The sequence below is a fragment of the Vombatus ursinus genome, unplaced genomic scaffold (assembly GCF_900497805.2).
Source record: "Vombatus ursinus unplaced genomic scaffold, bare-nosed wombat genome assembly UNPS02011916.1, whole genome shotgun sequence".
Taxonomy (NCBI): Eukaryota; Metazoa; Chordata; class Mammalia; order Diprotodontia; family Vombatidae; genus Vombatus; species Vombatus ursinus.
Window position 1 is genome coordinate 2036083 of NW_020951694.1, and position 25144 is coordinate 2061226.

The window sequence follows — 25144 nt, forward strand, 5'->3', positions numbered from 1 at the left end:
TACTACTAACAAAATCCAGCTGGAAGAGACATTAAGAGAAACCTTATTTAAAATAACTGCATGGACAGGTAGGTGGCGCAGTGGATAGAGCACTGGCCCTTGATTCAGGAGGACCTGAGTTCAAATCCAGCCTCAGACACATAACACGTATTAGCTGTGTGACCCTAGGAAAGTCACTTAACCCCACTGCCTAGCCAAAAATAAATAAATAAATGAAATAGCTGCAGACAACATAATATAAAATACTTGGGGGGTCTACCTGCAAAGATAAACCCAGAGACTACATAAACACAATTAAAAACACTTTTTACGAGGGCGGAGCCAAGATGGCAGAGGGAAAGCAGTGACCTGAGCCCTCTCCCAAACCCCTCCAAATACCTATAAAAAATGGCTCTAAACAAATTCTAAAGCAGCAGAACCCACAAAAAAAACAGAGCGAAACAAATTTCCAGCCCAAGACAGCCTGGATGGTTGACTGGAAAGGTATATCTTGCTGGGTGGGGAGAGGAGCGCAGCTAGGCGTGGGTGTGCAGGCCTCAGAGGACTGAATCTCGGGCAACTGTGGCAGTTTCCAGACTTCTCAACCCATGAATGCCAAAGACAACTTAGAAGGTCAGTGGGAAAAGTCTGTGTCAGCAGGGAGAGAGAGAAACCGATGGTCTCAGCTCCAGTCCCTGAGGTTGGCAGGGGCAGCGGCTGCCTCCTGAACTTCCAGTCCACAGACTGAGGGGGAATCAAGTGACTGATCAGAGGGGGATTGCAGGGATCTCTCTGCTGGTGCAGGATTCTCTTGCTTTGTCCGTGCCTGGATCTGGGTCACAGTTCTGGGTGGCGGTCCTGGGGCAAGGAGGAGCGCTGGTATGGTGGAGCTTGTAGTGGCTGTGAAGAGGAAATCCTCCTCACAGTTCCAAGACAGAAAAGAGTACTCATAGATCACAGCACAGGCCAGGAAAGGAGTAAACACCTCACCCTTGATCTTACCACCTTGGAAGAACTGAAAATTTACAGGTCCCTAGAAGTATCTCTGAACACAGCTGCACAAAACCCCTGCAGCTTGGGACAGTACATTCTCCACACTGGAAACAGACTCCTACCTTAACAAAGAGTTTATAATTCAAGTCATTGGCAGGGATCATGAGCAAGCAGCGCAAAAAGAGTCAGATTATATTATCTTACTTTGATGACAAAGAAGATCAAAACATACAACCGGAAGAAGACAAGGAAGCCAAAGTTCCTACATCCAAAGCCTCCAAGAAAAATATGAATTGGTCCCAGGACATGGAAGAGCTCAAAAAGGATTCTGAGAAGCAAGTACAAGAAGTAGAATAAAAACTGAGAGTGATGCTAAAGGAGACCCAAAAAAATACTGAAGAAAATAACACCTTAAAAAATAGCCTAACCCAAATGGCAAAAGAGGTCCAAAAAGCCAATGAGGAGAAGAATGCCCTAAAAAGCAAAACTGGACAAATGGAAAAGGAAGTCCAAAAGATTACTGAAGAAAATACTTCCTTAAAAATTAGAATGGAGAAATTGGAAGAGAGGGACAATTTGAGAAATCAAGGTACTGTAAGACTAATCAAAAGGAATGAAAAAATAGAAGAGAATGTGAAATATCTCACTGGAAAAACAACTGACCTGGAAAATAGATCCAGAGAGAACTTAAAAATTATTGGACTATCTGAAAGTCATGATTAAAAAAAGAGCTTAGACATCATCTTTCAAGAAATTATCCAGGAAAACTGCCCTGATATTTTAGAACCTGAGGGCAAAATAGAAATTGAAAGAATCCACCAATCTCTTCCTGGAAGAGATCCCCAAAGGAAAACTCCAAGGAATGCTGTAGCCAAATTCCAGAATTCCCAGGTCACGGAGAAGATATTGCAAGCAGCCAGAAAGAAACAATTCAAGTATTGTGGAAACACAATCAGGATAGCACAAGATTTAGCTGCTTCTACAGTAAGGGTCCAGAGGGCATGGAGGATGATATTCTGGAGGGCAAAGGAATTAGGACTACAACCTAGAATCACCTACCCAGCAAAACTGAGTATAATCCTTCAGGGTAAAAAATAGTAATTCAATGAAAAAGAGGGCTTTCAAGCATTCCTGTGGAAAAGACCAGAGCTGAATAGAAAATCTGATCTTCAAATACAAGACTCAAGTGAAACATGGAAGAGGTAAACAGGAAAGAGAAATCATAAGAGATTTATTAAGGTTGAACTGTTTACATTCCTGAATGGAAAGATGATATTTGTAACTCATGAGTCCTTTGTCAGTATTAGGGTACTGGGAGGGAAAAAATTATATGTTTGTATAGATAGATAGATAGATAGAGGACACAGGGTGAGCTGAAGATGAAGGGGTGATATCTGGAAAATAAAATTAAGGGGTAGGAGAAGATTATACTGGGAGAAGGAGAAAGGGAGAAGTAGAATGAGGTAAAATATCTCACATGAAACAGACAAGAAAAGACTTTTACAGTGGAGGGGAAATGGGGGAAGGTGAGAGGGAATGAGTGAATCTTATTCTCATAGGATTTGGCTTAAAGAAGGAATAACATACATAATGGGGTATGGAAATCTATCTTACTCTTCAGGAAAATAAGGGGGGGAAGGGGACAAGAGAGTAAGGGGTTGATAGAGGGGAGGGCAGATTGAGGGAGGGGATAATCAAAAGCAAATACTTCTGAGGAGGGACAGGGTCAAAAGAGAGAATAGAATAAATGGGGAGTAGGATAGGATGAAGGGAAACATACTTAGTTTAGAACTACTATGGAAGTGTTTTGCATGACTACACATCTATACCTGTATCGAGATGCTTGCCTTTTCAATGAGGGTGGGTGGGGAGGGAGGAAGGGAGAAAATTTGTAACCCAAAGTTTTAAAAACACATGTTAAAAATTAAAAAAAAATTTTAAAAAAGAAAGGAAAAAACATTTTTTACACAAATAAGGACAGATGTAAACAATTGGAAAAATATTAATTGCTCATGTGTAGACTCAGCCAATATAATAAAAATGGAAAGTGTACCCAAGTTAATTTACTTATTTAGTGTTATGCCAATCAAACTACCAAAGACTTAAAATAACAAAATTCATCTGGAAGAACAAAAGATCAAGAACATCGATGAAAAAAAATGTAAAGGAAAGTGGCCTAGCAGTTCCAAATTTCAAATTCTATTACAAAGCAGTAATCATCAAAACAATCTGGTACTAGCTAAAAAATAAGAATGGTCAATCAGTAGAATAGATTAGGTACACAATACACAGTAGTAAATGACCACAGCAATCTAGTTTTTGAGAAACCTAAAATCCAAGCTTTTGAGTAAGAACTCACCATTCAACAAAAATGGCTGGGAAAACTAGAAAGCAGTTTGGCAGAAACTAGGCATAGACCAACATCTCACACCATATAACCAAGATAAGGTCAAAATGGATAAATGATTTAGACATAAAGGGTGATATCATTAAGTAAATTAAGGCAGCATGGAAAAATGTACCCGTCAGATCTATGCATAAAAGAGTTTATGACAAAACAAGAGATAAAGAGGATCACAGGAAGCAAAATGGATAATTTTGATTTCATGAAATTAAAAGGCAAACTAATACAAACTAATATTGACAAAATGAGAAGAAAAACAAGAAACAAGGGAAAAAAATTTTACACAAGTTTCTCTGATCAAAGCATTCTCCAGTTGATAAATGGTCAAAGGATATGATCGGGTAGTTTTTGGATGAAGAAATCCAAGCTATCAACAGTCACATAAAAAAAATGGTCTAAATCACTACTGATCAGAGAAATGCAAATTAAACAACTCTGAAGTACCACCTCATTCATACCTATACCTGGACAGTATACCAGTGCCATGCCAGGAAACGGAATCACTTCCATTTGAACTGTCCATTTCAACAGGAAGGTTCTGAAGATCTCCTGGCAAGATAAGGACCAGACGCTGAGGTCCTTTCTTAAACTAAACTGCCAAGCATTCAAACTCTACTATGGAAAGTACAACTACAATGTGTTGGCCATATTGTACTGATGCCAAACATACACTTACATAAAAGACTTTTACAGAGAACTCACACAAGGCAAGCACTCACATGGTGTTCAGAAAAAGCTATACAAGGACACTCTCAAGGTCTCTCTTAAGAACTTTGGAATTTTGTTGGTAGAGTTGTGAACTGATCCAACCATTCTGGAGAGCAACTTGGAACTATGCCCAAAGGGCTATAAAACTGTGCATACCCTTTGATCCAGCAATAGTACTATTAAGTCTGTAGCCCAAAGAAATCATAAAAAAGGGAAAAGGACCCACACGTACAAAAATATTTAAAGCAGCTTTTGTGGTGGCAAAGAATTGGAAATCTAGGGATTGAATTGAAGGATGACTGAATAAGTTGTGGTATATGAATGTAATGGAATAGTATTGTTCCATAAGAAATAGTCAGCAAGTGGACTTCAGAAAAACGTGGAAAGACTTGCATGAACTGAGCAGAACCAGGAGAACACTGTACACAGTAACAGCAACATTGTGCAACGACCAACTTTGTTAGACTTAGCTCTTCTGAACTAAGACAATTCCAAAAGACTCATGATGGAAAATACTGTCCACAACCAGAGAAAGAACTATAGTCTCAAAGCAGATTGAAGCATACTATTTTCTCTTTCTTTTCTTGTTTTTTTCTTTCTCATGGTTTTTCCCTTTTATTCTGATTCTTCTTTCACAACATGACTAATGTGGAAATACATTTAATATGATCATACATGTATAATCTATATCAGATTGCATGCTATCTTGGGGAGGAAGGAATGGAGAGGAGGGAAATTCAGAACTCAAAATCTTATAAAAGTGAATGCTGAAAACTAAAAATAAATTAATTAATTAAAAAAAAAAGAACTTTGGAATTGATTGAATGACATGGGAGGCATTGGCACTGGACCACCCAGTATTGCATGCCCTTATCAGAGAAGGTGCTGTGCTCTATAAGAAGAATTGAAATAGCTCAAAAGAAATGCAAGATGAGCAAATTTAGAGAATCCACCCCAAATGTTCACATGGACCATTTGTGCCTGACCTGTGGTAGTACATTCTGAGTTTGTCCGATCAGCCAGAGTCAGACACACCGTAACTTAACTCTAACACAGTGATGTCATTTTGGTCCTCTTCAAGAATGAAGGACAATGACCAATCATATCAGCTATGACAGAAAAGGAAAATGACAAATGCTGGAGGGGATGTGGAAAAACTGGGATATTAATTTGCTGTTGATGGAGTTGTGAACTAGTCTAACCACTCTGGAGAACAATTTCAAACTATGCCTAACAGGCTATAACACTGGCATCCTCAGTAAAACACTTCTGGATCTGCGTCCCAAAGAGATCAAAGAAAACAGGAAAGGACCTTGTTGTACAATAATATTTACAGTAACTCCTTGCGTGGTGGCAAAGAATTGGAAATCATGGGGATGCCCATCAATTGGGGAAGGGTTGAATGAGTTGTGGCATATGATTGTGATGAAGACTATTGTGCTATAAGAAATGATGAACAGGATGGTTTCAGAAAAACGTGGGAAGATTTATATGAATTCATCATGCAATGTGAAGTGAGAAGAACCAGGAGAACATGGTACACAGTAATAACAATATTTTAACAATGATTAACTGTGAATGCAGATTGAGACATGCTTTTTAAACTTTCTCTACTTTTTCTTTTGCAACATGGCTAATATTGAAATGTTTTTCATGACCTCATATGCATAATCAATATCAAGTTGCTTATCTTCTCAAGGAGGTGGGAGATGTAGTAGGGAGGGAATCTGGAACTCAAAATGTTAAAAAATAAATGTTAAATTTTTTACAATGTAATTGGGAAATATTTAATGAAATAAAAATATATTTTAAACAAATTAAAGTACTAGACTTAGGGAAAAATAAAAAAATAAAAGCACTGCACAATTTCACAAAAGCAATCCAATGCCTATTTGCATGATCTGTCCCAAGATATATGGGTATATGTGCTGATAAACCAGCTCCCTGGTCTAGTCAACTGACTAGTCAAGCACTAAGTTTTTACTATGTGAAAATGCACGCAATATCTTTTTAGTGATCTAATTAAGAGGCTCTACATGTAGCTCCGCAGCAGTGGACAGAGCAGTGAGCCTGAAGTCAGGGATTCCTGAATCCAAATCTGGCCTCAGGCATTTGCTAGCTGTGTAATCCTCGGCAAATCACTTAACCCTGTTTGCCTCAGTTTCCTCATCTGTAAAATAAGCTGGAAAAGGAAACGTCAAACCACTCCAGTATCTTTGCCAAGAAAATGGCATCACGAAGAGTTGGACATGACTCAACAACAAAAACAACAGTTTATCATTTCTTCATATGTCATTTGCAAACAGGAGCATCTGGAGGACAATCTATCATAGAAGAAATTCCTACCCTCTTTCAGTGGAACATTGTACTGGGCATCTTCTGATGACTATGGCAAATGCTTCTGGCAACCTTTTGTCTTGTTAATAGAGGGTCAAATCATATTTTTCAAGGAAATCTTATATGACTTTACAATCTGTTTGAGAGGCCCCTAGTTGTAGGAGACCCTTTAAGGTAACATTCTGTTCTGATCAATAAAAAAAAAATTTTTTTTAATAGTCAAGAAACAGGCAAATGGTTTTCTCTGCACTTGGAGAGAATAGAAAAATGGAGAATGGAGTAAATAGTTATATACATCTTTGCAAATCTTTTCTATCTATTTGTTGTCCACACTTGCTTCAAATTTAAATGCTTTTGAAATAAATTCTTAAGAAACAACATTGTATTTGAGTGCTTGACTTGGAAGTCAGAATAACCTGGGTACGTTCAAGCACTGCTTGACATTTATTAGCTCTGTGATAACAGACAAGTTACTTCCTCATCTCAGAAAGGAGGGGGATGGATTAAATGGCCTCCAAGATTCCTTCTAGCTCTAATATATAATGTCTATTTCTGGTTTTCCTATTAACTTGCCTTTTCATTTGAGGTTTCTTACTATTTTATGAGACAATACTATTCATAAGCTTTCATCAGTATCCTCTTTAAACATTTTTTAAAAATAAGTTTACATTTGAAGCTGGTATTTGCCTTTGGCCAGCTCTCCCCATACAATAAGGAGAGCAAGTACTGCCTGTCAAAATTTCTAGGCATTTTTGGTCTTCTTATTGTAACCACTGATTTACATCAGTTAAATTTCTTTAGGAAATAGTAACACTTTATCAATGTATGTCCTTTTATGTATTTCCAACTCCTGGTATCAATAGTTTATTTAAATAGGTCAGGTTGGAATTCAAAACCTTAATTTTTTCATTTTTGACAGTTGTCCTAATTTAGCATTGATTTTAATCTTTGCTCTAACAAACTCTGGAAATGACTTTTACATTAATAATCAGTATGGCTTCTACATAGTCTATATATGCCTTTGGCTTTCTTTGCTTCTTTTATTAATTTTCTTATTCTGAACTGGAACACCTAAGAAAGCATTTCCATACACAGATGCGGCAGAACACACAAAAAAAGATTCAGGATAAAAGTAGGAATCTTTCATATTGCTTACTTTTAAAAAATACATTTAAAAATGCTATGTTATTTCAAAACTATCTTGCCTGTCTGTGCTTGCTTCCATTCTTTTCTGTACATTAAAAAAAAGGTTACAATAATCTCTGTTGGGGTATCCTTATGGCTTAATGACCCTCCCACGACATCTCCCCCTAACCAAAATCCCAGGAGAAAAAGGGTGGGAAAATCCCCTCATAACAAATAGCTCATCTGAAGACATGATTTCTCATTTCCTTGATCAGTTTTTAAGTCTTTTAGAGTCGTCTTTCTTTACAATGATGCTGTCCTTATATAAATTGTTCTGGTTCTGCTCACTTCAATTCTTACTACCCAGGATTCTCTGAAATCCTTTCATAATTTCTTTTACTTTTTTTTTTTTTTTTGGTGAGGCAACTGGGGTTAAGTGACTTGCCCAGAGTCACACAGCTAGTGAATCTAGAGGCCGGATTTGTACTCAGGTTCTCCTGACTCCAGGGCTGGTGCTCTAACCACTGTGCTACTTAGCTGCCCCACATAATTTCTTAAGATGAAACAATATTCCATTATATTCATATGCCATAATTTGTTCAATCATTCCCCAAATGTCTAGGAGGAAATTTTGGGCACCCACATTGAGTCTAGTTCTTTGCTTTTCTCCCTTTCCCCCATCCCAGGATCAGGAAACTTGTTGGTGACCATTCCTTCTCAGGACTATCTTAACTTCATGCTCCTTCTGCCTTATCCCCAGTTGTTTCCCCGTTGAATTTGATATATTTCTACCCCCAAGAAATTGGAGCACAATTGGTGGGTGTGTGGGTGTGTGTGTGTGTGTGTGTGTGTAACGCCTTTCTGTCCATTGCAGGCAGGAGGTTCATCTGATCCCTACTTTCTTCCACTCCTTCCTCCACATATGTAAACTCTTCTATTCACTTCTTCCTTCTTTCTAAAATTAGTCTTTCCCTGCTTTTACCTTCCCTTATCTTTCTCCTTTTAAAACTCTCAGGCAAGAACCAACCCACCCCCAGGACATCTGTTTTTCTCCTTCAGTACTTTTGAAGACATTAAGGTTTTGGAGACACACACACTTCTTATTCCCCTCTTAAAATGTTATCACTGAAGCATCATATACCACCTTTCAACTGCTTAAGTAAATTTATCTTTCTAGGTTTCTCTGGACTCTTCTACTTATATTTCAAAGTCCCAAGTTCTTTTCTTCAGAAATGCTTGAAAGTCTTCCATTACATGAAAGTTCCATTTTTCTCCCTATGTGTTTGACACCTCTCCTGTACATAACAGAGATTCAGTTTCATATACAACTTCTTTCTTTCTGTTCTACTGTCCACATGTATATGTGCATATAATACATGTGCACACATGCATGCATAAGTATCTCTACGTGTATAGATAGCATATATGTAATAAGTATTACATTAATGATGGCTATATTATTGTAATTATATTAACATAGATACATTGTTGTATGTAATATTATATAGTTGGTATATTACGTAGGGCTATATTACATGTTAATATATTGTGTAATACAATTAATAATATAATTATACAATATAATTGTATATATGAATATATAATGATATATAATGGAAATGTTCATTTTAGTTGATGTCTTTTAAGTTCAGATTTTTTTTAATGGAAAAAAAGAAATTAATGTTTATAAAAAATCTAAATATTCTGTAATTCATAACAGTCTCTATCCCCTTTTATATCACTCTGCAACCATCACTGCAGAAGCAGAAATAGGTCACATAAGACTAAAGGCCATTTTATGTTCTTTGCTTCATATGTTGCCAAAGAATTCATTACCAACTGGCCATCATACTCCTGAAGTGTCTCCTACCTAGATCAGCTGGCCCTCAGAAAGCAAGTAATTTGTCACTGGGACTATACTAGAAGTTTTCCCAGCACAGTCAAACCCACCAGAGCTCATACTCTATTGGCACAACCTTTGAGAACCTCAGGTCAAGGCTGCTGTTGTTCAGTTATTTTCAGTCTGTACAACTCTGTGTGACCCCACTGAAGGTTTTCTTGGCAAAGATACTAGAATGGTTTGCCATTTCCTTTTCCAGTTCATTTTACAGATGACAAATTGAGGCAAAGAGTGAAGTAACTGGAACAGAGTTACATAGCTAGTAAGTGTCTCAGGCCGGATTTGAACTCAGGTTTTCCTGACTCCAGACCTGGGACTCTATCCACTGAGCCATCTAGCAGCCCTAAGGGTCAAGGTTTACCTCTATGCTATTCTGAGGCATCTGAGGACTTTTGTGAGGTAGATAACACTATCATCATTGCCCCATTTTACAGAAAACAGGGCCCAAAGAGATGACAGACAAATAGCTAAGTGGTGGAGCAGAACAGGAAAACAGATCTTATGACCTCTCAGTCTAGAGCTCTTTCAAACAACACCACTACACCAGCTCTCTGGGCTTCTGGTCATTTCCAAGGACAGCTGCTATTCAAATCAGAAAGACCCCAGGTCTTCTGTGCCTCGTGAGGATTAACGATAATGATAATAGCAGCTAACATTTATATAGTGCTTACTATGTGCCAGTCACTGTGTTATGTACTTTATAGATATTATTTCATTTGATCCTTACAACAATCCTGGGAAGTGCGTGCTATTATTATCTCCATTTTACACATGAAAAAACTGAGGCAAACAGGTTAAATGACTTGCCCAGGGTCATATAGCTAGTAAGTGTCTGAGGCAGGATTTGAACTCAGGTCTAATATTCAAATAAAGATTCCACCAACATGTCAAATCTAGCCATGTCTTCCCAGTCCTTGTATTTATTACTCTTCTTCTATACATAGTCCTTCCCCAGTCTAATGTGCTCAGATTCTAATTCCTTTACATCTCCTAACATTGTTTTACTATCACCAAATCAAAGAACTCTTACTCTAGTATCCTCTACTTGTCTCTAAACCTCAACAAGTCCCTTGGGAAAAGATAATGATTTTCCTTTTTTCTTAACTGAGTAATGTGGCATGCTTGGAGTTGCAGTTTTGGCCAGGAACAACATCATTGCTTTTCCCCGCCTGATCGTTTAGATCTCCCAAGGCTCTGTGCTCTCCCACCCTCACAAATCCCAGTTGCTACTCCCTCTCAATACATTCAAGTCTGAGCCCATTAACCTTCAAGTTTTATCTCAGTTCCTGTACCTATAAGCCGAGGGTCAATAAAAGCCTGAGAAGGCTTAGGCAAGAGTAGACAGGGTAGGGAACCACTTTGGTCTCGAAGCTGCAGCCATCCCCAGTGAGATGAAGCCACCAGGACCCCCAGGAGTACCTGGGGGAGAAAAAAGACAGAGTTGACCAAAGACAAAAGGCCTCTCCCCTCACAGGAAAGACAAAAGAGGCAGCAAATGGTTAGAGAATGAGTGCAGGGGGTAGAGCCTATGAGGAGGAATAATCTCACTTACTGGAGGTGGCTGGAAAACAGAGGGTGATAAGCAGATCCAGGACCAGGCCAGACGGGAATTCAGCACACAGCTTGGTAGGTAGGCGACCTCAGGCAAAGGTAACAGAGTCACAGGGTCAAAATGTGCCCAGGCCCTACGCTGCCCATCCTCCTTGAAGGCAGCCAAAGCTGGAAAGGAGCATGGAGGCTGTAGCAGAGAGTACTGGATTGGAGAGAAGAGAGATAAGACGTTGCTTCTCATGGAAACCTGGACTTAGATCTCAGCATTTCTACCCTCCTATCCCTTATATCCTCATACCTCCTGGAGAGGACAGTGATGTGGATCCTCTAGGATTTCCTGATATACATTCCGGGTATGTCTCCCAGGTGGGGCTACAGCATCCAAGGTGGGAGCCAGAAGCAACTCCCCAACTCCAGCGGTCCCAGAAGTTGAGCTTTGTAAGAGCTGACGGTGCCTCAGCAAACGAGGACATAGCCTTGGCCAGGGAAGGAAGATTAACTCCCTGACCTTGGAGTCATAGATATTCATCCCTCCAATGTCTGACTTTCCCAGACTTCCTCCTCTTCCTCTTCCCCAGCTATCCCTACCATTTCAAAACCCAGGCCTCCTTGTCACAGGCAAAAGCTGTCCTTGTCTTGTCCCAAGGGAGGGGAGGTGGGGGTGAAAGGAGAGGGAGAACTCTCTTTACCCCTATAGCCATCCCCCCCTTTCCTCTCACTTGCTAGTTATCTCCTCCAGAGCCTTGGCTGTCCACAGGTAGAGGGGAAGTCCCAGATGACGTTCTAATAATAGCCGCAGATGCACAACAATCCCACAGAATGAGTGGGGAGACTGCTTTGGAGAGCTCTGCTGAGAAAATCCCCGAAGCAAGACAGTCCCTCGGAGGCAGGGGGCAAGCATGGGAGCTCCACCCACTGACTGGAAGAAGTGAACATCCAGGAGCTGGTGAAAAGAGATGAAGAAGACAGCTATGTCGTCCTAAACCTCCCAAACACAATGCGAAAAAACAGAGTCTCTCCTATAAGGGTACATATCCTATAAGGCTACCCCAACTGTCATTTTGCAATAATATCAGTAATATCTAACCATCAAATCCCACTGTAAAATCATGAAATGGTAGAAAGAATGTTCTAGTTGGAGTTAAAGGACTTGGGTTCAAATCCTGGTTCTGCCACTTACTACCTGGGTAACACTAGGCAATTCCCTTAAGAGGCCTAGGCCTCAGTTTCCTTGGATGTAGACTAGATAACTTCTACAGTTCCTTCCAGGTCTAAACCTATAGTCCTATGAAACCCCACTATAAATTGTTCAGCCAAAATGTTCTGGCACAAGAACAGTATGAAATAATGGGACCGCTAGGTGGCACAGTGGATAGAGCTCTGGCCTTGGAGTCAGGAGGACCTGAGTTCAAATGTGGTCTCAGACAAACAACACATGACACTAGCCCTGCGATCCTGGGCAAATCACTTAACCCCGATCACCTAGCAAAAAGAAAAAATAATAGTATGAAATATTACTGTGCCATAAGAAATGATGAATATGAATAATATAGGGAAACATGAAAAGACTTATATGAACAGATACCAAACGGAGTAAGAACAAGGAAACAGTACACACAAAGACTACAAAAAATAAATATAAAGAACAAAAATTCAAGACTGAATCCTATATAGAAACTCAGCTTGGCCCTGAAGAAGAGATGTGAGAATGCACCCCCTTCGTCTCTTTGCAGGGGGAGGGAGCTGAGGGTGTGGAGCTTGGCATATATGGTCAGACCCGGGGACCACTGGTTCTGCTAAACAGTTTTTCCCTTCTTTCTTATTAAAAAAAAAATGGCTTTCTACATATGGGATGGAAAGAGGGATAATGGAAACAGAGGTGACATAAAAACAAAAGATTAACAATAAAAATTTCAAATAAACTGTTCAATTACCCAATTTTTAAAAATGCATCTCTGAATTTTAGAAATCATCTAGTCCAACCAACTTCTTTTATAATGAGGAGGCTAAGGCCCAGATATGAGGGACCTACCTGGGGTTAGAGAGCTGGTCATTCTTAGACCCCAGTAATATCATTTAAACTAATGTCCTAATAGCAATATTAAGTGAGGTAGGTTTCATCTCTTTACTTCAGAGTTGTTATTCCTTGAATTTGAAAAGTCATCTAGGACACCCAGGTGGAGATGTCTACCAGGAAGCTGGTAAGGTGGACTGGAGTTCAGGAAAGAAATTAAGGTGGGACTTAAGAGATCTGACCTCACTCCTGGAAAGTTTTTCCTGAGGGCTAACCTAAACACTTCTTAATAGAAACCCACTTTCCTCAGGACTTGCCCCATTGAAAACAAAGCCAGCCCCTCAGGGTCAAGAGAGAGGCTGCTAAGCCCAGAATGACCAGGTGGCCCAGAGAAATGTTCCTTTTTACATCATTTTTACTCCTCCCTTTACTCTAGCTCCACCCCCACCCTCACCCCCATCCCCTCCTCCAACCCACACAAACATGTACACCTACCTCTAGTTGGACTCCTGGCCTGATTGCCCGCCCATTATTAGGGAGCTGAAGATAGGCAAGGCAGAGACATAGCTGTCCATCTAGTTCATATAGGCCAGCAGGGCCATTCAGCACTTTAGTAACTATGCCCTGAAGAGAGAGCAGGTAGTTTAGTCAGACTTCTCTCATGTCTCCTACTCCCTGCTTTCCTAAGGAACTCAGCTGTCAGATCCTTCTTCATATCCCACTCTCCCTGGAGACACAAGCATCTTGCCTTCCTGGAACCCCCAAGTTTCTGGCTCTCCAGCTCTCTGGCTCCCTTCTCACCTGGTATGACAACATCCTGACATTCCTGCTGGAGTTACAATGCTGCTGGCAGCTGCTAGGTACAGGGAGTGGGCTTGGGACAGCCTCTGAAATAAGTTCTTCCACATTAAACTCCTGTATATGCTCAGGATCTAGGGACATCAAGTCAGAAGAAGGGCTAGTTGTCCAAATACGACGAGGAAAACCACGGATTGTGGATATCTGCAGATTTGTCAGCACATATGAACAGCTGGGCCGCAGAGCATGGTGCCAAACCAGCTGGTTAGGGATCTGGAGAGGGGAGGGCAGGAGAACAGCTCTCAGTGGAGTTTCCCCCTCATCAGGAGCACCACCTCACCCGATCTTGAACCAAGTGTTCCCACCCTCTAACCACAACCACCTTACCACCTGTCATATCGACTTCTCCCATACTCACTGGACCAGCTCTGGTGTCTCTAACCACTCTACCCTTGACACTCAATTTGAGTGTCATGATGGGATTCCAGCTCTCACCAAAATACCGACCCCACACTGTCTGCCACCCCACTTTCCAATCTTATTAACCATCTACTTTCTCAGGCCCTAGTCCCGATCCAAAGTATATAACTAAAAGACAGAACCAACTAATGTCATTTAATTCATCATGTGTAATGAGGACCTGAGTTCAAATTATACCTCTGCTACATACTATAAAGTCATTTTGAGGGTCCAAATGACAATGTATATGAGGTAATTTAAAAATTTTAAAGTTATATGGATGTCAATTGTTATTATTACTACCTATGTGACTTTAGGCAAGTTATTTAATCTTTCTGGGTCTCAATTTCCTAACTTGTAAAATTAAAGGTTTGGATTAGATAGGCTCTAGTATAAAGACAGTGTTCTAAACCTTTCAGTTTTAAACCCAATGATCCTATGGATTTGATCTCTAACAATCTATCCTTTTCATTCTCCCTCATTCATTTTAGCATCTTCCTGTACCTGCACGATGATGGGCGTGGAAGTGGTGGCTGAAGAGGGGTCTCCCAGTGACAAGATGAAGTAGGGCTTTCGATGGGTCTTTACCAGTGTACTTAACTGTACCAGCTCCCCCGCCAGGTGCAGCTGCTGCCTTCGAAATTTACTTCTGAAAGGGAAAGGAGGAGAGGGAGTAGGAAGTCATAATTTTATTGCTCCCATCCTTTCCTTCAGTAGAACAGTCTCTACTCACCCTCACTGCGTAAGCCAGGTGGCTAAATTTCCCAGACAATTTTCCCTAACCCCACTTAAGGTATAAGATCCTAACCTTTACAGTACTTACACTCCCTCTCCGCTCAGAACAGTGTATTTCAACTTCTCTGCTAGCCCCACACCTTTCAGGGTGGTATAGACCTCATCCTTCCCTCCCTTTTGTTGTAGACTCTCCTGCTCCAAAACATACAACTCTCACAGTAGGGGTTCCTCTGCAAAGTCGGGAAGAACTACCTGTGCTGGAGCAGCTGGGATGCCATCTCTGGGTAGAGAACTCTTATGGGGGTTTCAGGGCCATGGTTGAGGATCTGAGGCAACACAGGCACTGGGGGGCACCACAGCTCCAAATGCCCACTTCCCAAGGAGCTCTGTTGCCAGGCCGGGGGGATATAACTCCAACTAGGGAAAAGGAAGAGGTGGCCCAGCCATGAAAGGTCAAAGTCCAAGAGCTAGGAAAGTCAAAGCAAAATTAAAAGTCAACTGGGACCCAGGCATTCCTCCCCTCCACCAGAGATCCAAATACCCCACCACCCAAAATCATTATGGACTGAGGCATCTGGCTTACTACCAGAGGTCCAGCTTACCTCACAGCCCAATGTCCCATTATTGTCCTTTACATAGAGGCTTCCATCCCTGTACTCTGGGTCCAAATCCCCTGGCAGGTCGGTCAGTGTCCCTAGTAGTAGCAGCCTCTCCCGTGGCAGGGGAACCATACTCAGTCCAGCTTTGTTAGCCCAAGCCTGGTATTCAGTACTGCTCCAAGCCAGATGGCTACAGCATGGGAGGTGTTGATGGGACTTAAGCTCCTGCACAGAGACAAAACTGTGAAGAAAGGGGGTCAGAGAGTCCTCCTTCCAAAACTAACAATTAAGATTACCACAAAGGAAGTCAGGAGGATCTGAGTTCAAATCCGGCCTCAGACCAAACACTTGACACATACTAGCTGTGTGACCCTGGGCGGGTCACTTAACCCCAACTGCTTACAAAACAAACAAACAAACAAAAAGATTGCCACAAAGTATCCCCATCCCATAATGCTCCCCTCCACCTCCCCAGGCAAACCAGGGCCTTAAAATGAGACTGAGGAAATGGGCTGGTTTACTCGACAGAAGGTGGCAGGTGGCCCAGCTGATATGAGTGTTGAGGCTGGAGTTAGGGAGGCCAGAGTTCAAATCTGGCCTCAGACACTTACCAGCTATATGACCCTGGGCAAGTCACTTAATCCTTTTGGTCTGTAAAATGAGCTGGAGAAGGAAATGGCAAACCACTTCAATATCTTTGCCAAGAAAACCCCAAATAGAGTCATAAAGAGTCAAACATGACTGAACGACAACTTGACAGAAGAGGACAAATAGGGTCAGAATGAACAGAGTTGACAGAAAGTACCTTGTGACCCTGAGAATGGGCTTGAGGTGTTTGTCTTGTTCCATTTCATTCCTTCTCAGTTTTAAGTGTGGGGACCAGGGGGTAAATGGTGGCATCCCCAATAAACCTGGAATTGAGCTACAGACAGCTTGGATCCAAGATTCCAGGCTGGACATTGCAGCTAGCCAGCCTGGCAAGGAAGCCCTGAGAAGGCACTAGAGCCCAAGGGGGCTCCAGATCTGGAAGTCTGCAAAGGAAGGTCTTTCCTTTGCTCTATTAGACACTCTACTGTGCATTATACTTATGTACATGCCATCTTCCTGTCTATACAGTGCTTTATAAAGGAACTGAGCTAAGCCATCAATGTCCTCCCCTCTTCCCTTCCCCTCCCCAGGGTATGAGGTATGTGTGCATGTGCACATGTGTATGCTTGTATATTTGTTATTACACTTCTGAAAGAAATATTCCTTTCTAAAAGCTAAAAAACCCAACCAAACAAAACACCGAGTTGAAGCCCAAAAAAGACAGGAGGATAAAATATAATTAAGAGTCACAAATATGAAGGAGATAAAGAAATACAGAAAGAATTATATGTGCAAAGGGGAGAAAGCAAAACCAAAAGGTCAGTCTACATAAAAGAAAAATATATACACAAATAGGGCAACTAGGTGGTGTACTGGATAGAGTGCTGGACTTGGAGTCAGGAAGAGTTAAATTTGAATCCTGTCTCAGACACTAGCTATGTGGTCCTGGGCAATACACTTAACCTCTCTCAGCCTGAATCTCCTTATCTATGAAATGGGGCTAATAATAGCACATACCTGAGGGGTTGTCCTGAAGATCAAATGAGATAATATATGTAAAATACTTTGCAAACCTTAAATAAGTGCTACCTATTGTTAATAATAATAATAATGGAGTAAATGGACAAGGGTAAAGAAAAGGAACACAGAGGAAAGGAGTAACTGATAAATTGTTAACATAATCTGTAGAAGGTCTTTGCAAACTTGTTGTTCAGCTATGTCCAACTCTTTATGACTTCATTTGGGGTTTTCTTGGAAAAGATACTGGAATGGTTTGCCATTTCCTTCTCCAGCTCTCTCTACAGATGAGGAAGTAAAGTGAACAGGGTAAAGTGACTTTTGCCCAGCATCACACAGCTAGTAAGCATCTGAGGCCAGATTTGAACTCAGAGATCTTGACTTCAGGCTTGCCATTCTATCTACTGAGCCAACTAGCTGCCCTATTTGTGGATATGTTTCTTTTTTATGTTAGACTGATCTTTTAAATTTATAAATTTCTAAGTAGCTGTAAATGTAAGTTTAATTATTTTTGTCATTAAAATTCAGTTCAGTTCAATAAACATTCATTAAAAGAATAAAATACAAATTCCTTAGTCTGGCACTCAAGGTCTTCCCCACTGTCACTGCAATCTACCTTTCCAGCCTTATTTCTTACTAATCCCCAACCCCCTTTACCACATCCTCTATTCCAAACAAATCAGATATCCCCTGATCACCTTCTGCTACTCTCAGTTTCCATGCAATGTGACAGGCTCATTAACTGGAATGTACTCCTCCCACCCCCAATCTCTGACTGTTGAATTCCTTCAGGGGTTGGTGCAAATGCTACCTATTCCACAGAGCTTTACTTGATCCCTTTATATTAAAATGTTCTCTCTCTTATCATATTGTCCTAGACCACTTTTTCTGGATCTTTCTTTTGCCCCATTACACTTTACTGTGTATTTTACTTATGTACATGACATTTTCCTGCCTAAAGAGAAAACATAACAGTTTAATACAGAAATAGATGGATAGCCAGTAAATACATAATGCATTCTCTCAGAACAGACTAAATATTGCTTTCATACATCTGCCTTGAAGTGATACAGTAAAAAGCAGATGATTTCCTTAACAGTTTATGATTAAACTTGCTTAATACGGTTCTGTGAAATAATAAACATCTTCTGGTTTAACTAAAATTTCTTAGGTAGGACTTATATCCTTTGGTAGATCCTTTCAACCAAGATCTTCACAGATGAACTTAACACTCTACCACCTCTAAAACCTTTCCAAAGGGTGAAAGCAGAAGAGCTACACATTCTACACATATATATATTTAATTATAGTAAACATTACTATTATCTGGACTGCCTCCTTTACATGTAGTTATTGTGATATTTCATTAGGCTCTGTAGACGGCTGGTGCAACATGCATTAAATTTAATATTTTGCTCTCTCTTGAAGTGTATTCTCTTAAAATATAAGTTGTGTCAGCCTCATGGTAGAGCTTTGTGTCATTCATCCTGATGAGCACACCATCAATTTTTTTTTTCCTTTTGCTTTAGGCAATTGGGGTTAAGCGACTTGCCCAAGGTCACACAGCGAGTAAGTGTCAAGTGTCTGAGGCCGGATTTGAACTCAAGTCCTCCTGACTCCAAGGCCAGAGCTCTATCCACTGCGCCACCAAGCTGCCCCATGCACCATCAATTCTTAAGAAAAATTTCAATAGCAGGAAAAAGCTAGAAAGCATCACTCTAATTTTTTACACTTAAGCTTTTGAAACTCCATGATCATGAAGTTCATTTTCAAACTGTTCTCTGGCTTTCAATTTCTGTGTCCATAAGATCTGTTGTAGGCACAACCTGCTTCACCAGGCAATATTCCTTTGTAATCTGTTGTATAGATCCAATTATATGGTCTAATAATCTCTTTGGAGTGTTCACCCTCCATTCTGCTCTTTTGCCATTCTTTAGTACATGCCACCTTAAGCACTCCTTGGTAGATGTTTACACATTTTAAACATCAGTCACATTAAATTCAATTCCAAACTCAGAAACATGTTGGATTCTTAAAACCTTGTCTCCAAACATCATTTCAAGAAAAGACGCGTGGATAGAGTACCGGCCCTGGATTCAGGAGGACCTGAGTTCAAATCCGGCCTCAGACACATGACACTTACTAACTGTGTGCCCCGGGGCAAGTCACTTAACCCCATTGCCTAGCCAAAAAAAAAAAAAAAAAAAAGGAAAAGATAAAAGAAAAAAAGAAAAGATGGCATGTGTAGCTCATCAGCTAATTTCTCCACGTCAGCTTCCAGGGCCCAAAGGAGAAGTCTTAGTGGCTGCTCTGGAAACCATGGATTATCACGGCCACAGTGGCAGTACCCTGACCTCCCTTCCCTATTTCCCTCTCCCTCACCAGCCATTGACATCTCCAGCCCTGCCCTATCTTGGCTCTGCCAGCTCATAACTCGGGCCATCCTCCATATTTTTTAATGTATATGTAGGAAGCAGTGCAGATCAGTAGAGAGAAAAATGGATCTGGACTCAGAGTAGCTAAGTATGACAACAGAGAGAAAGCTGGACTGGGAGTCAGGAAGACTGGAGTTCAAATCCTGACTGAGACATTTACTACCTATGTGACCCCAAGCAAGTCACTTAACACCTCTGGACCTTAGTTTCCTCATTTGCAAAATTAGGAAATTGGACAGGATGGCCTCTAAGGAACATTTCAGCTATAAATCCATGATCTTATGATTTATGTGTCCTTGGCTTCTAGGCCTGTTTTTTGGGCCAGGATTATTTCGATTTACATTTCTCTTACTATTACTTGCATGACTTCATACGATCTGGACCATGCTTTGATCTGGAGCAAACAGTTTGGTGTTAATAGTTTGCAATTCTTCTTTCCTTTGACCACTTATCTGTTGTGAAATGGCTTATCTATTGTTTACATATCTTATCAGGGAAATTTGATACAAGGATTTTTTTTCCCTTTTGCACACTTATCTTAGGTACATTAATTTTGTTTGGAAAAACCTTTTCAGTTTCATATTATCAAAGTTATCTATTTTATCTTTTGTAATTGCCTCTATTTCTTGTTTGGTTAAGAAAAGATTTCCTGCTGAACAAGTTATGGTATATTAATATGATTAAATACTATTATGTTGTAAGAAATAATGAATGAGATAGTATCAGAAAAACCTGGAAAGACCTATATGGGTAAGAATTTAACAATCAATCAATGAGTATTTATTGAGCACCTACTATGCGCCAATGAGACAACAAGTTGCAACCAGAATTTAGGGGTGACAGCACGCAGAGCCTAGCCCTAGGCAGTTCAGAAGTGGTCTAGCTGATTAGAGCTGTCTATACTGACTGCTTTCACTTCTCCAATCACTCGTTTCTCAACCTTCTGTAATCTAGCTTCTAACCTCATCACTGAATTAAAACTGCTCTCTCTCTCTCCAATGTTTCTAATGATCTCTGAATTACCAAATCTGACAGGCTTTTCTAGATCCTCATTCTTCTCAACCTCTCTACAGCAACAGACACTGCTGACTCTCTCCCTTTCTCCAAGATAAAGAAACTCCCTCTCAGGGCAGCTAGGTGGCACAGTGGACAGGGCAAGAGCCCTGGAGTCAGGAGGACCTGAGTTCAAATCCAGCCTCAGACACATAACACTCAATAGCTGTGTGACTCTGGGCAATCCCAATTGCCTCACCAAAAAAAAAAAAAAAAAGAAAGAAACTCCCTCTCCCAATGTAGGTCACACTTTCTCTTCAAGTTATAGTCTTAAAGAGCTGACCAGAGCATTGAAGGGGTAAGTGATTTGCCCAGGGTCACAAACCAGTTTGTCAGAGATAAGACTCAAACCAGGTCTTTCTGGCTTTAAGACAAGCTTTCTTTACTCCATGCTGCCATCTGCTCTTTTTCTTAATTGGATAGAATATAGTCAATGTAATACTGAATAAAGCTCTATGTTCCCAATGTTTTATTTTAAAAGTGAGTGAATTGAGTATTTTATATTTCTCTTTAAAAACAGTAACAAAAACCTTGAGGTTCACAGAATTAGGGCTACAGAGTTGGAAAGGGGCTTAGAAACCATTTAGTACAATGCTCTCATTTGTCAGATGATGAAACTGAATCTAAAGAGGTTAAGTGGCTTAACGAGGTTACAAAGGTATCATCTGAGGTAGGATTTGAATCCAGAGCAGAATGAGTGTTCTTTTTACTGAACCAAGCTATTACTTAAATCAATTAATCAATAAATATTTATTAAAGTCCTGCTACTTGTCAAACACTCCGTTAAGCTTTAAGGATACTGAGACAAAAGTGGAACGGTACTTATCTTTTAGGATCTTACAATCCAGCCAAGAGAGTCAACATGGACATATGTAGGTATGTAAGCACTTGAAGGGAACAATGGAGAGAGCACATAATTAAAGAAGGCAGACCTGAGAACATATCCAGCCTCAGACACCCACTAGCTGTGTGGTCCTAGACAAGTCACTTAACCTGCTTGGCCTTAGTTTCCTCATCTGCAAGATGGGGGTAATACTAGTACCCATACCTAACTCCCAGGATTGTTGTGAAGGTAAAATGGGACAATACTTATAAAGCACTTTGCAAACCTTAAAGTGCTGTATAAATGCTAACTATTATACAAAACCCATACAAAATAAGCATAATATCATGGGGATGGCATTAGCTTGCAAGGGGGAGATCAGGAAAGGCTTCATGTGCAAAGTGGTATGTAAACCAAACTTTGAAGGGAACAATGATTCTGGAGGCAGAGATGGGGAGGAAGGCTACTCCAGACACGAAGGACAGCTAGTACAGAAAGGCACCAAGATGAAAGATGTCTTATGAAACGAACATGTGAAACAGTAAGGCGGCCAACCTGATTGGACTAAAATGTGTATGAAGCAGAGCAGCGGACAATCAGGCTGGAAAGGCTTGGAGTCAAGTTGACTTGGAGTCAAGTTGGGAAGGGCTTCAAATGACAGCCAGGAAGTCTACCCTGGATCCTAAAGGTAATAGTGTCTTAGTGTAAATGACAGTGTGGATCTCCACCATCTACTAAGCCAGATGACCTTGGGTAAATCTCTTTGAGTCTTCTCAGTTTCCTCATACGTGAAATGGCATCAGTAGTATGTGCTCTTGTGAGGATCAAAGATCACGTGTGTAAAAGCACTACGAAAATTATAAAGCAGAACGCAAAGCTGAGGTATTATTAGTAGGTAGTTGCAGGTATTGTGCCAGGCCTGGAGTCAAGACGACATAATTTCAAACCCAATGTCAGACACTCATCAGCTGTATGACTTTTGGAAGTCACTTAACCTCTGTTTGTCTAAATTTCTTCATCCACAAAATGGAGAAAATAATAGCACCTACCTCCCAGGGTGATTTTGAGAATCAAATGAGATTGTAAAGCACTAAGCACAGAGCTTGGCACGGAAAGTGCTCTACAAATGTGTGACCCTGGGTAAGTCACTTAACCATCTTGGCCTCAGTTTCATCATCTGTAAAATGAGTTGGAGAAGGAAATGGCAAACCACTCTAGTATCTTTGCCAAGAAAACTCCAAATGGGGTCATAAAGAGTTGGATACAATGGAACAACAAAAACAACAAATGTTAGCTAGTAGTAGTAACTAGTAATAATAAGTAATATTTTAACGTGTATAGAACCCACCTGTTCTTTTTCTCCTCTTCATTTGGAACCCACACTCTTCCCCACCCCCCCCCCCCAAAAAGATATTTTCTTTAAGGTATAGAAATTCCTGGCAGAGAGCAATTGTGCTCTGATCTTCCCTTCCCTTGGGTCATCCCTTGCCAGCCTTTCCCCACTTCCTCCTGCCTCAACTCTGGTTCCTTACCTGTAGCTGAGAGGCAGGTTGAGACCTCCGGTTCCTCCTGAGGATGCCCAGGTAGCCTTCACGCAGTTAACCACTGCTTCTACCAACTGCATACAAGGGTCTTTGCTGGTTGGGCATAGGTTCTTCTGGATGAAGGAATGGACAGCCTGCAGCCAAGCTTGCTCCTGGGGAAATGAAAATGGGAAGAACTTAGTTTAATCACTCTTCCTTCAACCAAGGAATTTAGAGTGGGTAGAAGTCAGTAGAGAATAGAAGGCCCCAAAAGTCACTAAACTGTGAACACCCTTTGGTCCAACAATACCTCTACTAGGCCTATAACCAAAAGAGATTTTTAAAAAAATAAATAAAAGGAAAAGGACTTATATGTACAAAAATATTTACAGCATCTCTTTTTGCAGTAACAAAGAACCAGAAACTAGAAAAGGGGTTTTCATAAATAGGTGAACGGCTGAACAAATTATAGTACATAAATGTGTGTGTGTGTGTCTGTGTGTATGATGTATATATGTATGTTTATATATGAAATGTATATATATACATATACACATATGGTACATAAATGAAATATTTGTAAAGTACTCAGGCACAGTGCCTGGTAAGCACTTAATAAATGTTTGTTCCCTCCCTTTCCCCTTCCCCATGGATTTTATTGCTAGTAAGAAATGATAAAAGGAATCGTTTCAGAGAAATCTGGGATGACTTATATGAACTGATGAAGAATCAAGTGGGCAGATCCAGTGGTACAATTTACACGACAACCACAACACCGTAAAAGTAAACAACTCTGAAAGATTTAAGAACTAGGATTGATGCAGTGATCAACCATGACTTCAGAAGACCAATGATGAAGCACACTACCCACCTCCTGAGAGACAGGTATAACAAGAAGACATACTATGGAATGAGACATTCATTTCCGGACATGATTAATTTGGGAATTTATTTTGGTGGATTTCAAATGTTACAATGCTTTTGTTCTTCTTTCTTCCCCCCCCCCTCCATTTTGGGAGAGAATAAGGTAGGGAAAAGGAGTCCAGCAATATGACTTCCCACCAAAAAAAAGAGAACAGAATGGAAAGCCAGAGAGAACCACAGACAAGCAGGACACCTTTGAAAGTTACACGCTGAATTTATTATTATATACTTTTTTTAAAAGCAGGTTCTATAAAATAAGATTCATAGTTTTATAAACAATTCTTTCCTGTTCCGTATTGTTTGGGGAAATGCTGATTTGGTTCAATTTGGTGTTTAAGTTTAGTTCAGAATAAAAAGAAAATAAAATGGAAAAAAGGGAAGAGAAGAAAAGGAGGAGTGAGGAGAAGCAGCACAGAATTACATGTCCTTGTTGCCTAATTTCATTAATTAGGGTGAGTCACAGCATCCTCACTTGGAGCTGGAAGAGAATGGAGCCAGAGTTTTCATCAGGACAGAGAACTCCCAGTGAGGAAACTCCTCCACCAATGCACAACAACATCTCTTCAACTTGACACAGGACCACGGAACTCAAGCTGTACGAGGAAACTGAGGAGACTCAGAGACCATCTACTCTAACTCCCTTATTTTACAGATGAGAAGACAGACTCAGAAATAAAATGGGATTTTCCTAAGGTGATGATACAGATAGTGAGTAGGAGAACCAAGATTCAAACTCAGGTCTTGATTTCAATCAATGCTTTTTTCCACCACACCAAACTCCTGTGTCTGGGTCAACATTGGGTGAAAGGGGGCAGTTGGCTCCATAAGAATAATGAGTTTTGTCTTGAGGATTCAAAATTCAAACTACAAAAATCTTTATTTTTTAGGTACTTATAGAGACCTGAGATTATAATAGGGAACTGGACTACAGGAGTTAAGTGAGGCAGAACAAAATTAACAGGGTGGGGAGCACTGGGTTAGTCTTGATAGGGGTGGGCAACTTGCAGCCTCAAGGCCACATGTGGCCCTCTAGGTCCTCAAGTGCAGAGGCCACGGGTTCCCTACCCCTGAGAATATCTGTTAAATGTTACAATGAACAGCTTCTCAAAACGTGGAGTTTAAAAAGGTAGCTTGGTTTAGTGGAGAGACAGCCACAGAGACTGAAGGACCGAGGATTAA

At 40.5% G+C, this 25144-nt stretch overlaps 1 protein-coding gene and 1 pseudogene across 6 annotated transcripts in view; both read right to left on the reverse strand.

Moving 5' to 3' along the window:
* The window catches only part of CTC1 (CST telomere replication complex component 1), a 42757-nt gene that overhangs the window by 12106 nt on the left and 5507 nt on the right, over nt 1–25144 (reverse strand). For 4 of the 6 annotated variants that reach the window (XM_027857182.1, XM_027857183.1, XM_027857181.1 and 1 more), the window contains exons 2-11: nt 23051–23214; nt 15606–15843; nt 15256–15470; nt 14773–14917; nt 13813–14082; nt 13507–13635; nt 11717–11940; nt 11296–11473; nt 10999–11199; nt 10739–10865 (exon numbers count right to left, since the gene is read on the reverse strand). In XM_027857182.1, coding sequence (XP_027712983.1) covers nt 10739–10865; nt 10999–11199; nt 11296–11473; nt 11717–11940; nt 13507–13635; nt 13813–14082; nt 14773–14917; nt 15256–15470; nt 15606–15843; nt 23051–23214 — 1891 coding nt within the window. Of the gene's footprint in view, nt 1–10738; nt 10866–10998; nt 11200–11295; nt 11474–11716; nt 11941–13506; nt 13636–13812; nt 14083–14772; nt 14918–15255; nt 15471–15605; nt 15844–23050; nt 23215–25144 lie in introns of those variants that run through there. The other 2 variants (XM_027857184.1, XM_027857186.1) reach the window with 2 other exon arrangements.
* On the reverse strand, nt 16568–21094 carry LOC114039319 (annotated as a pseudogene).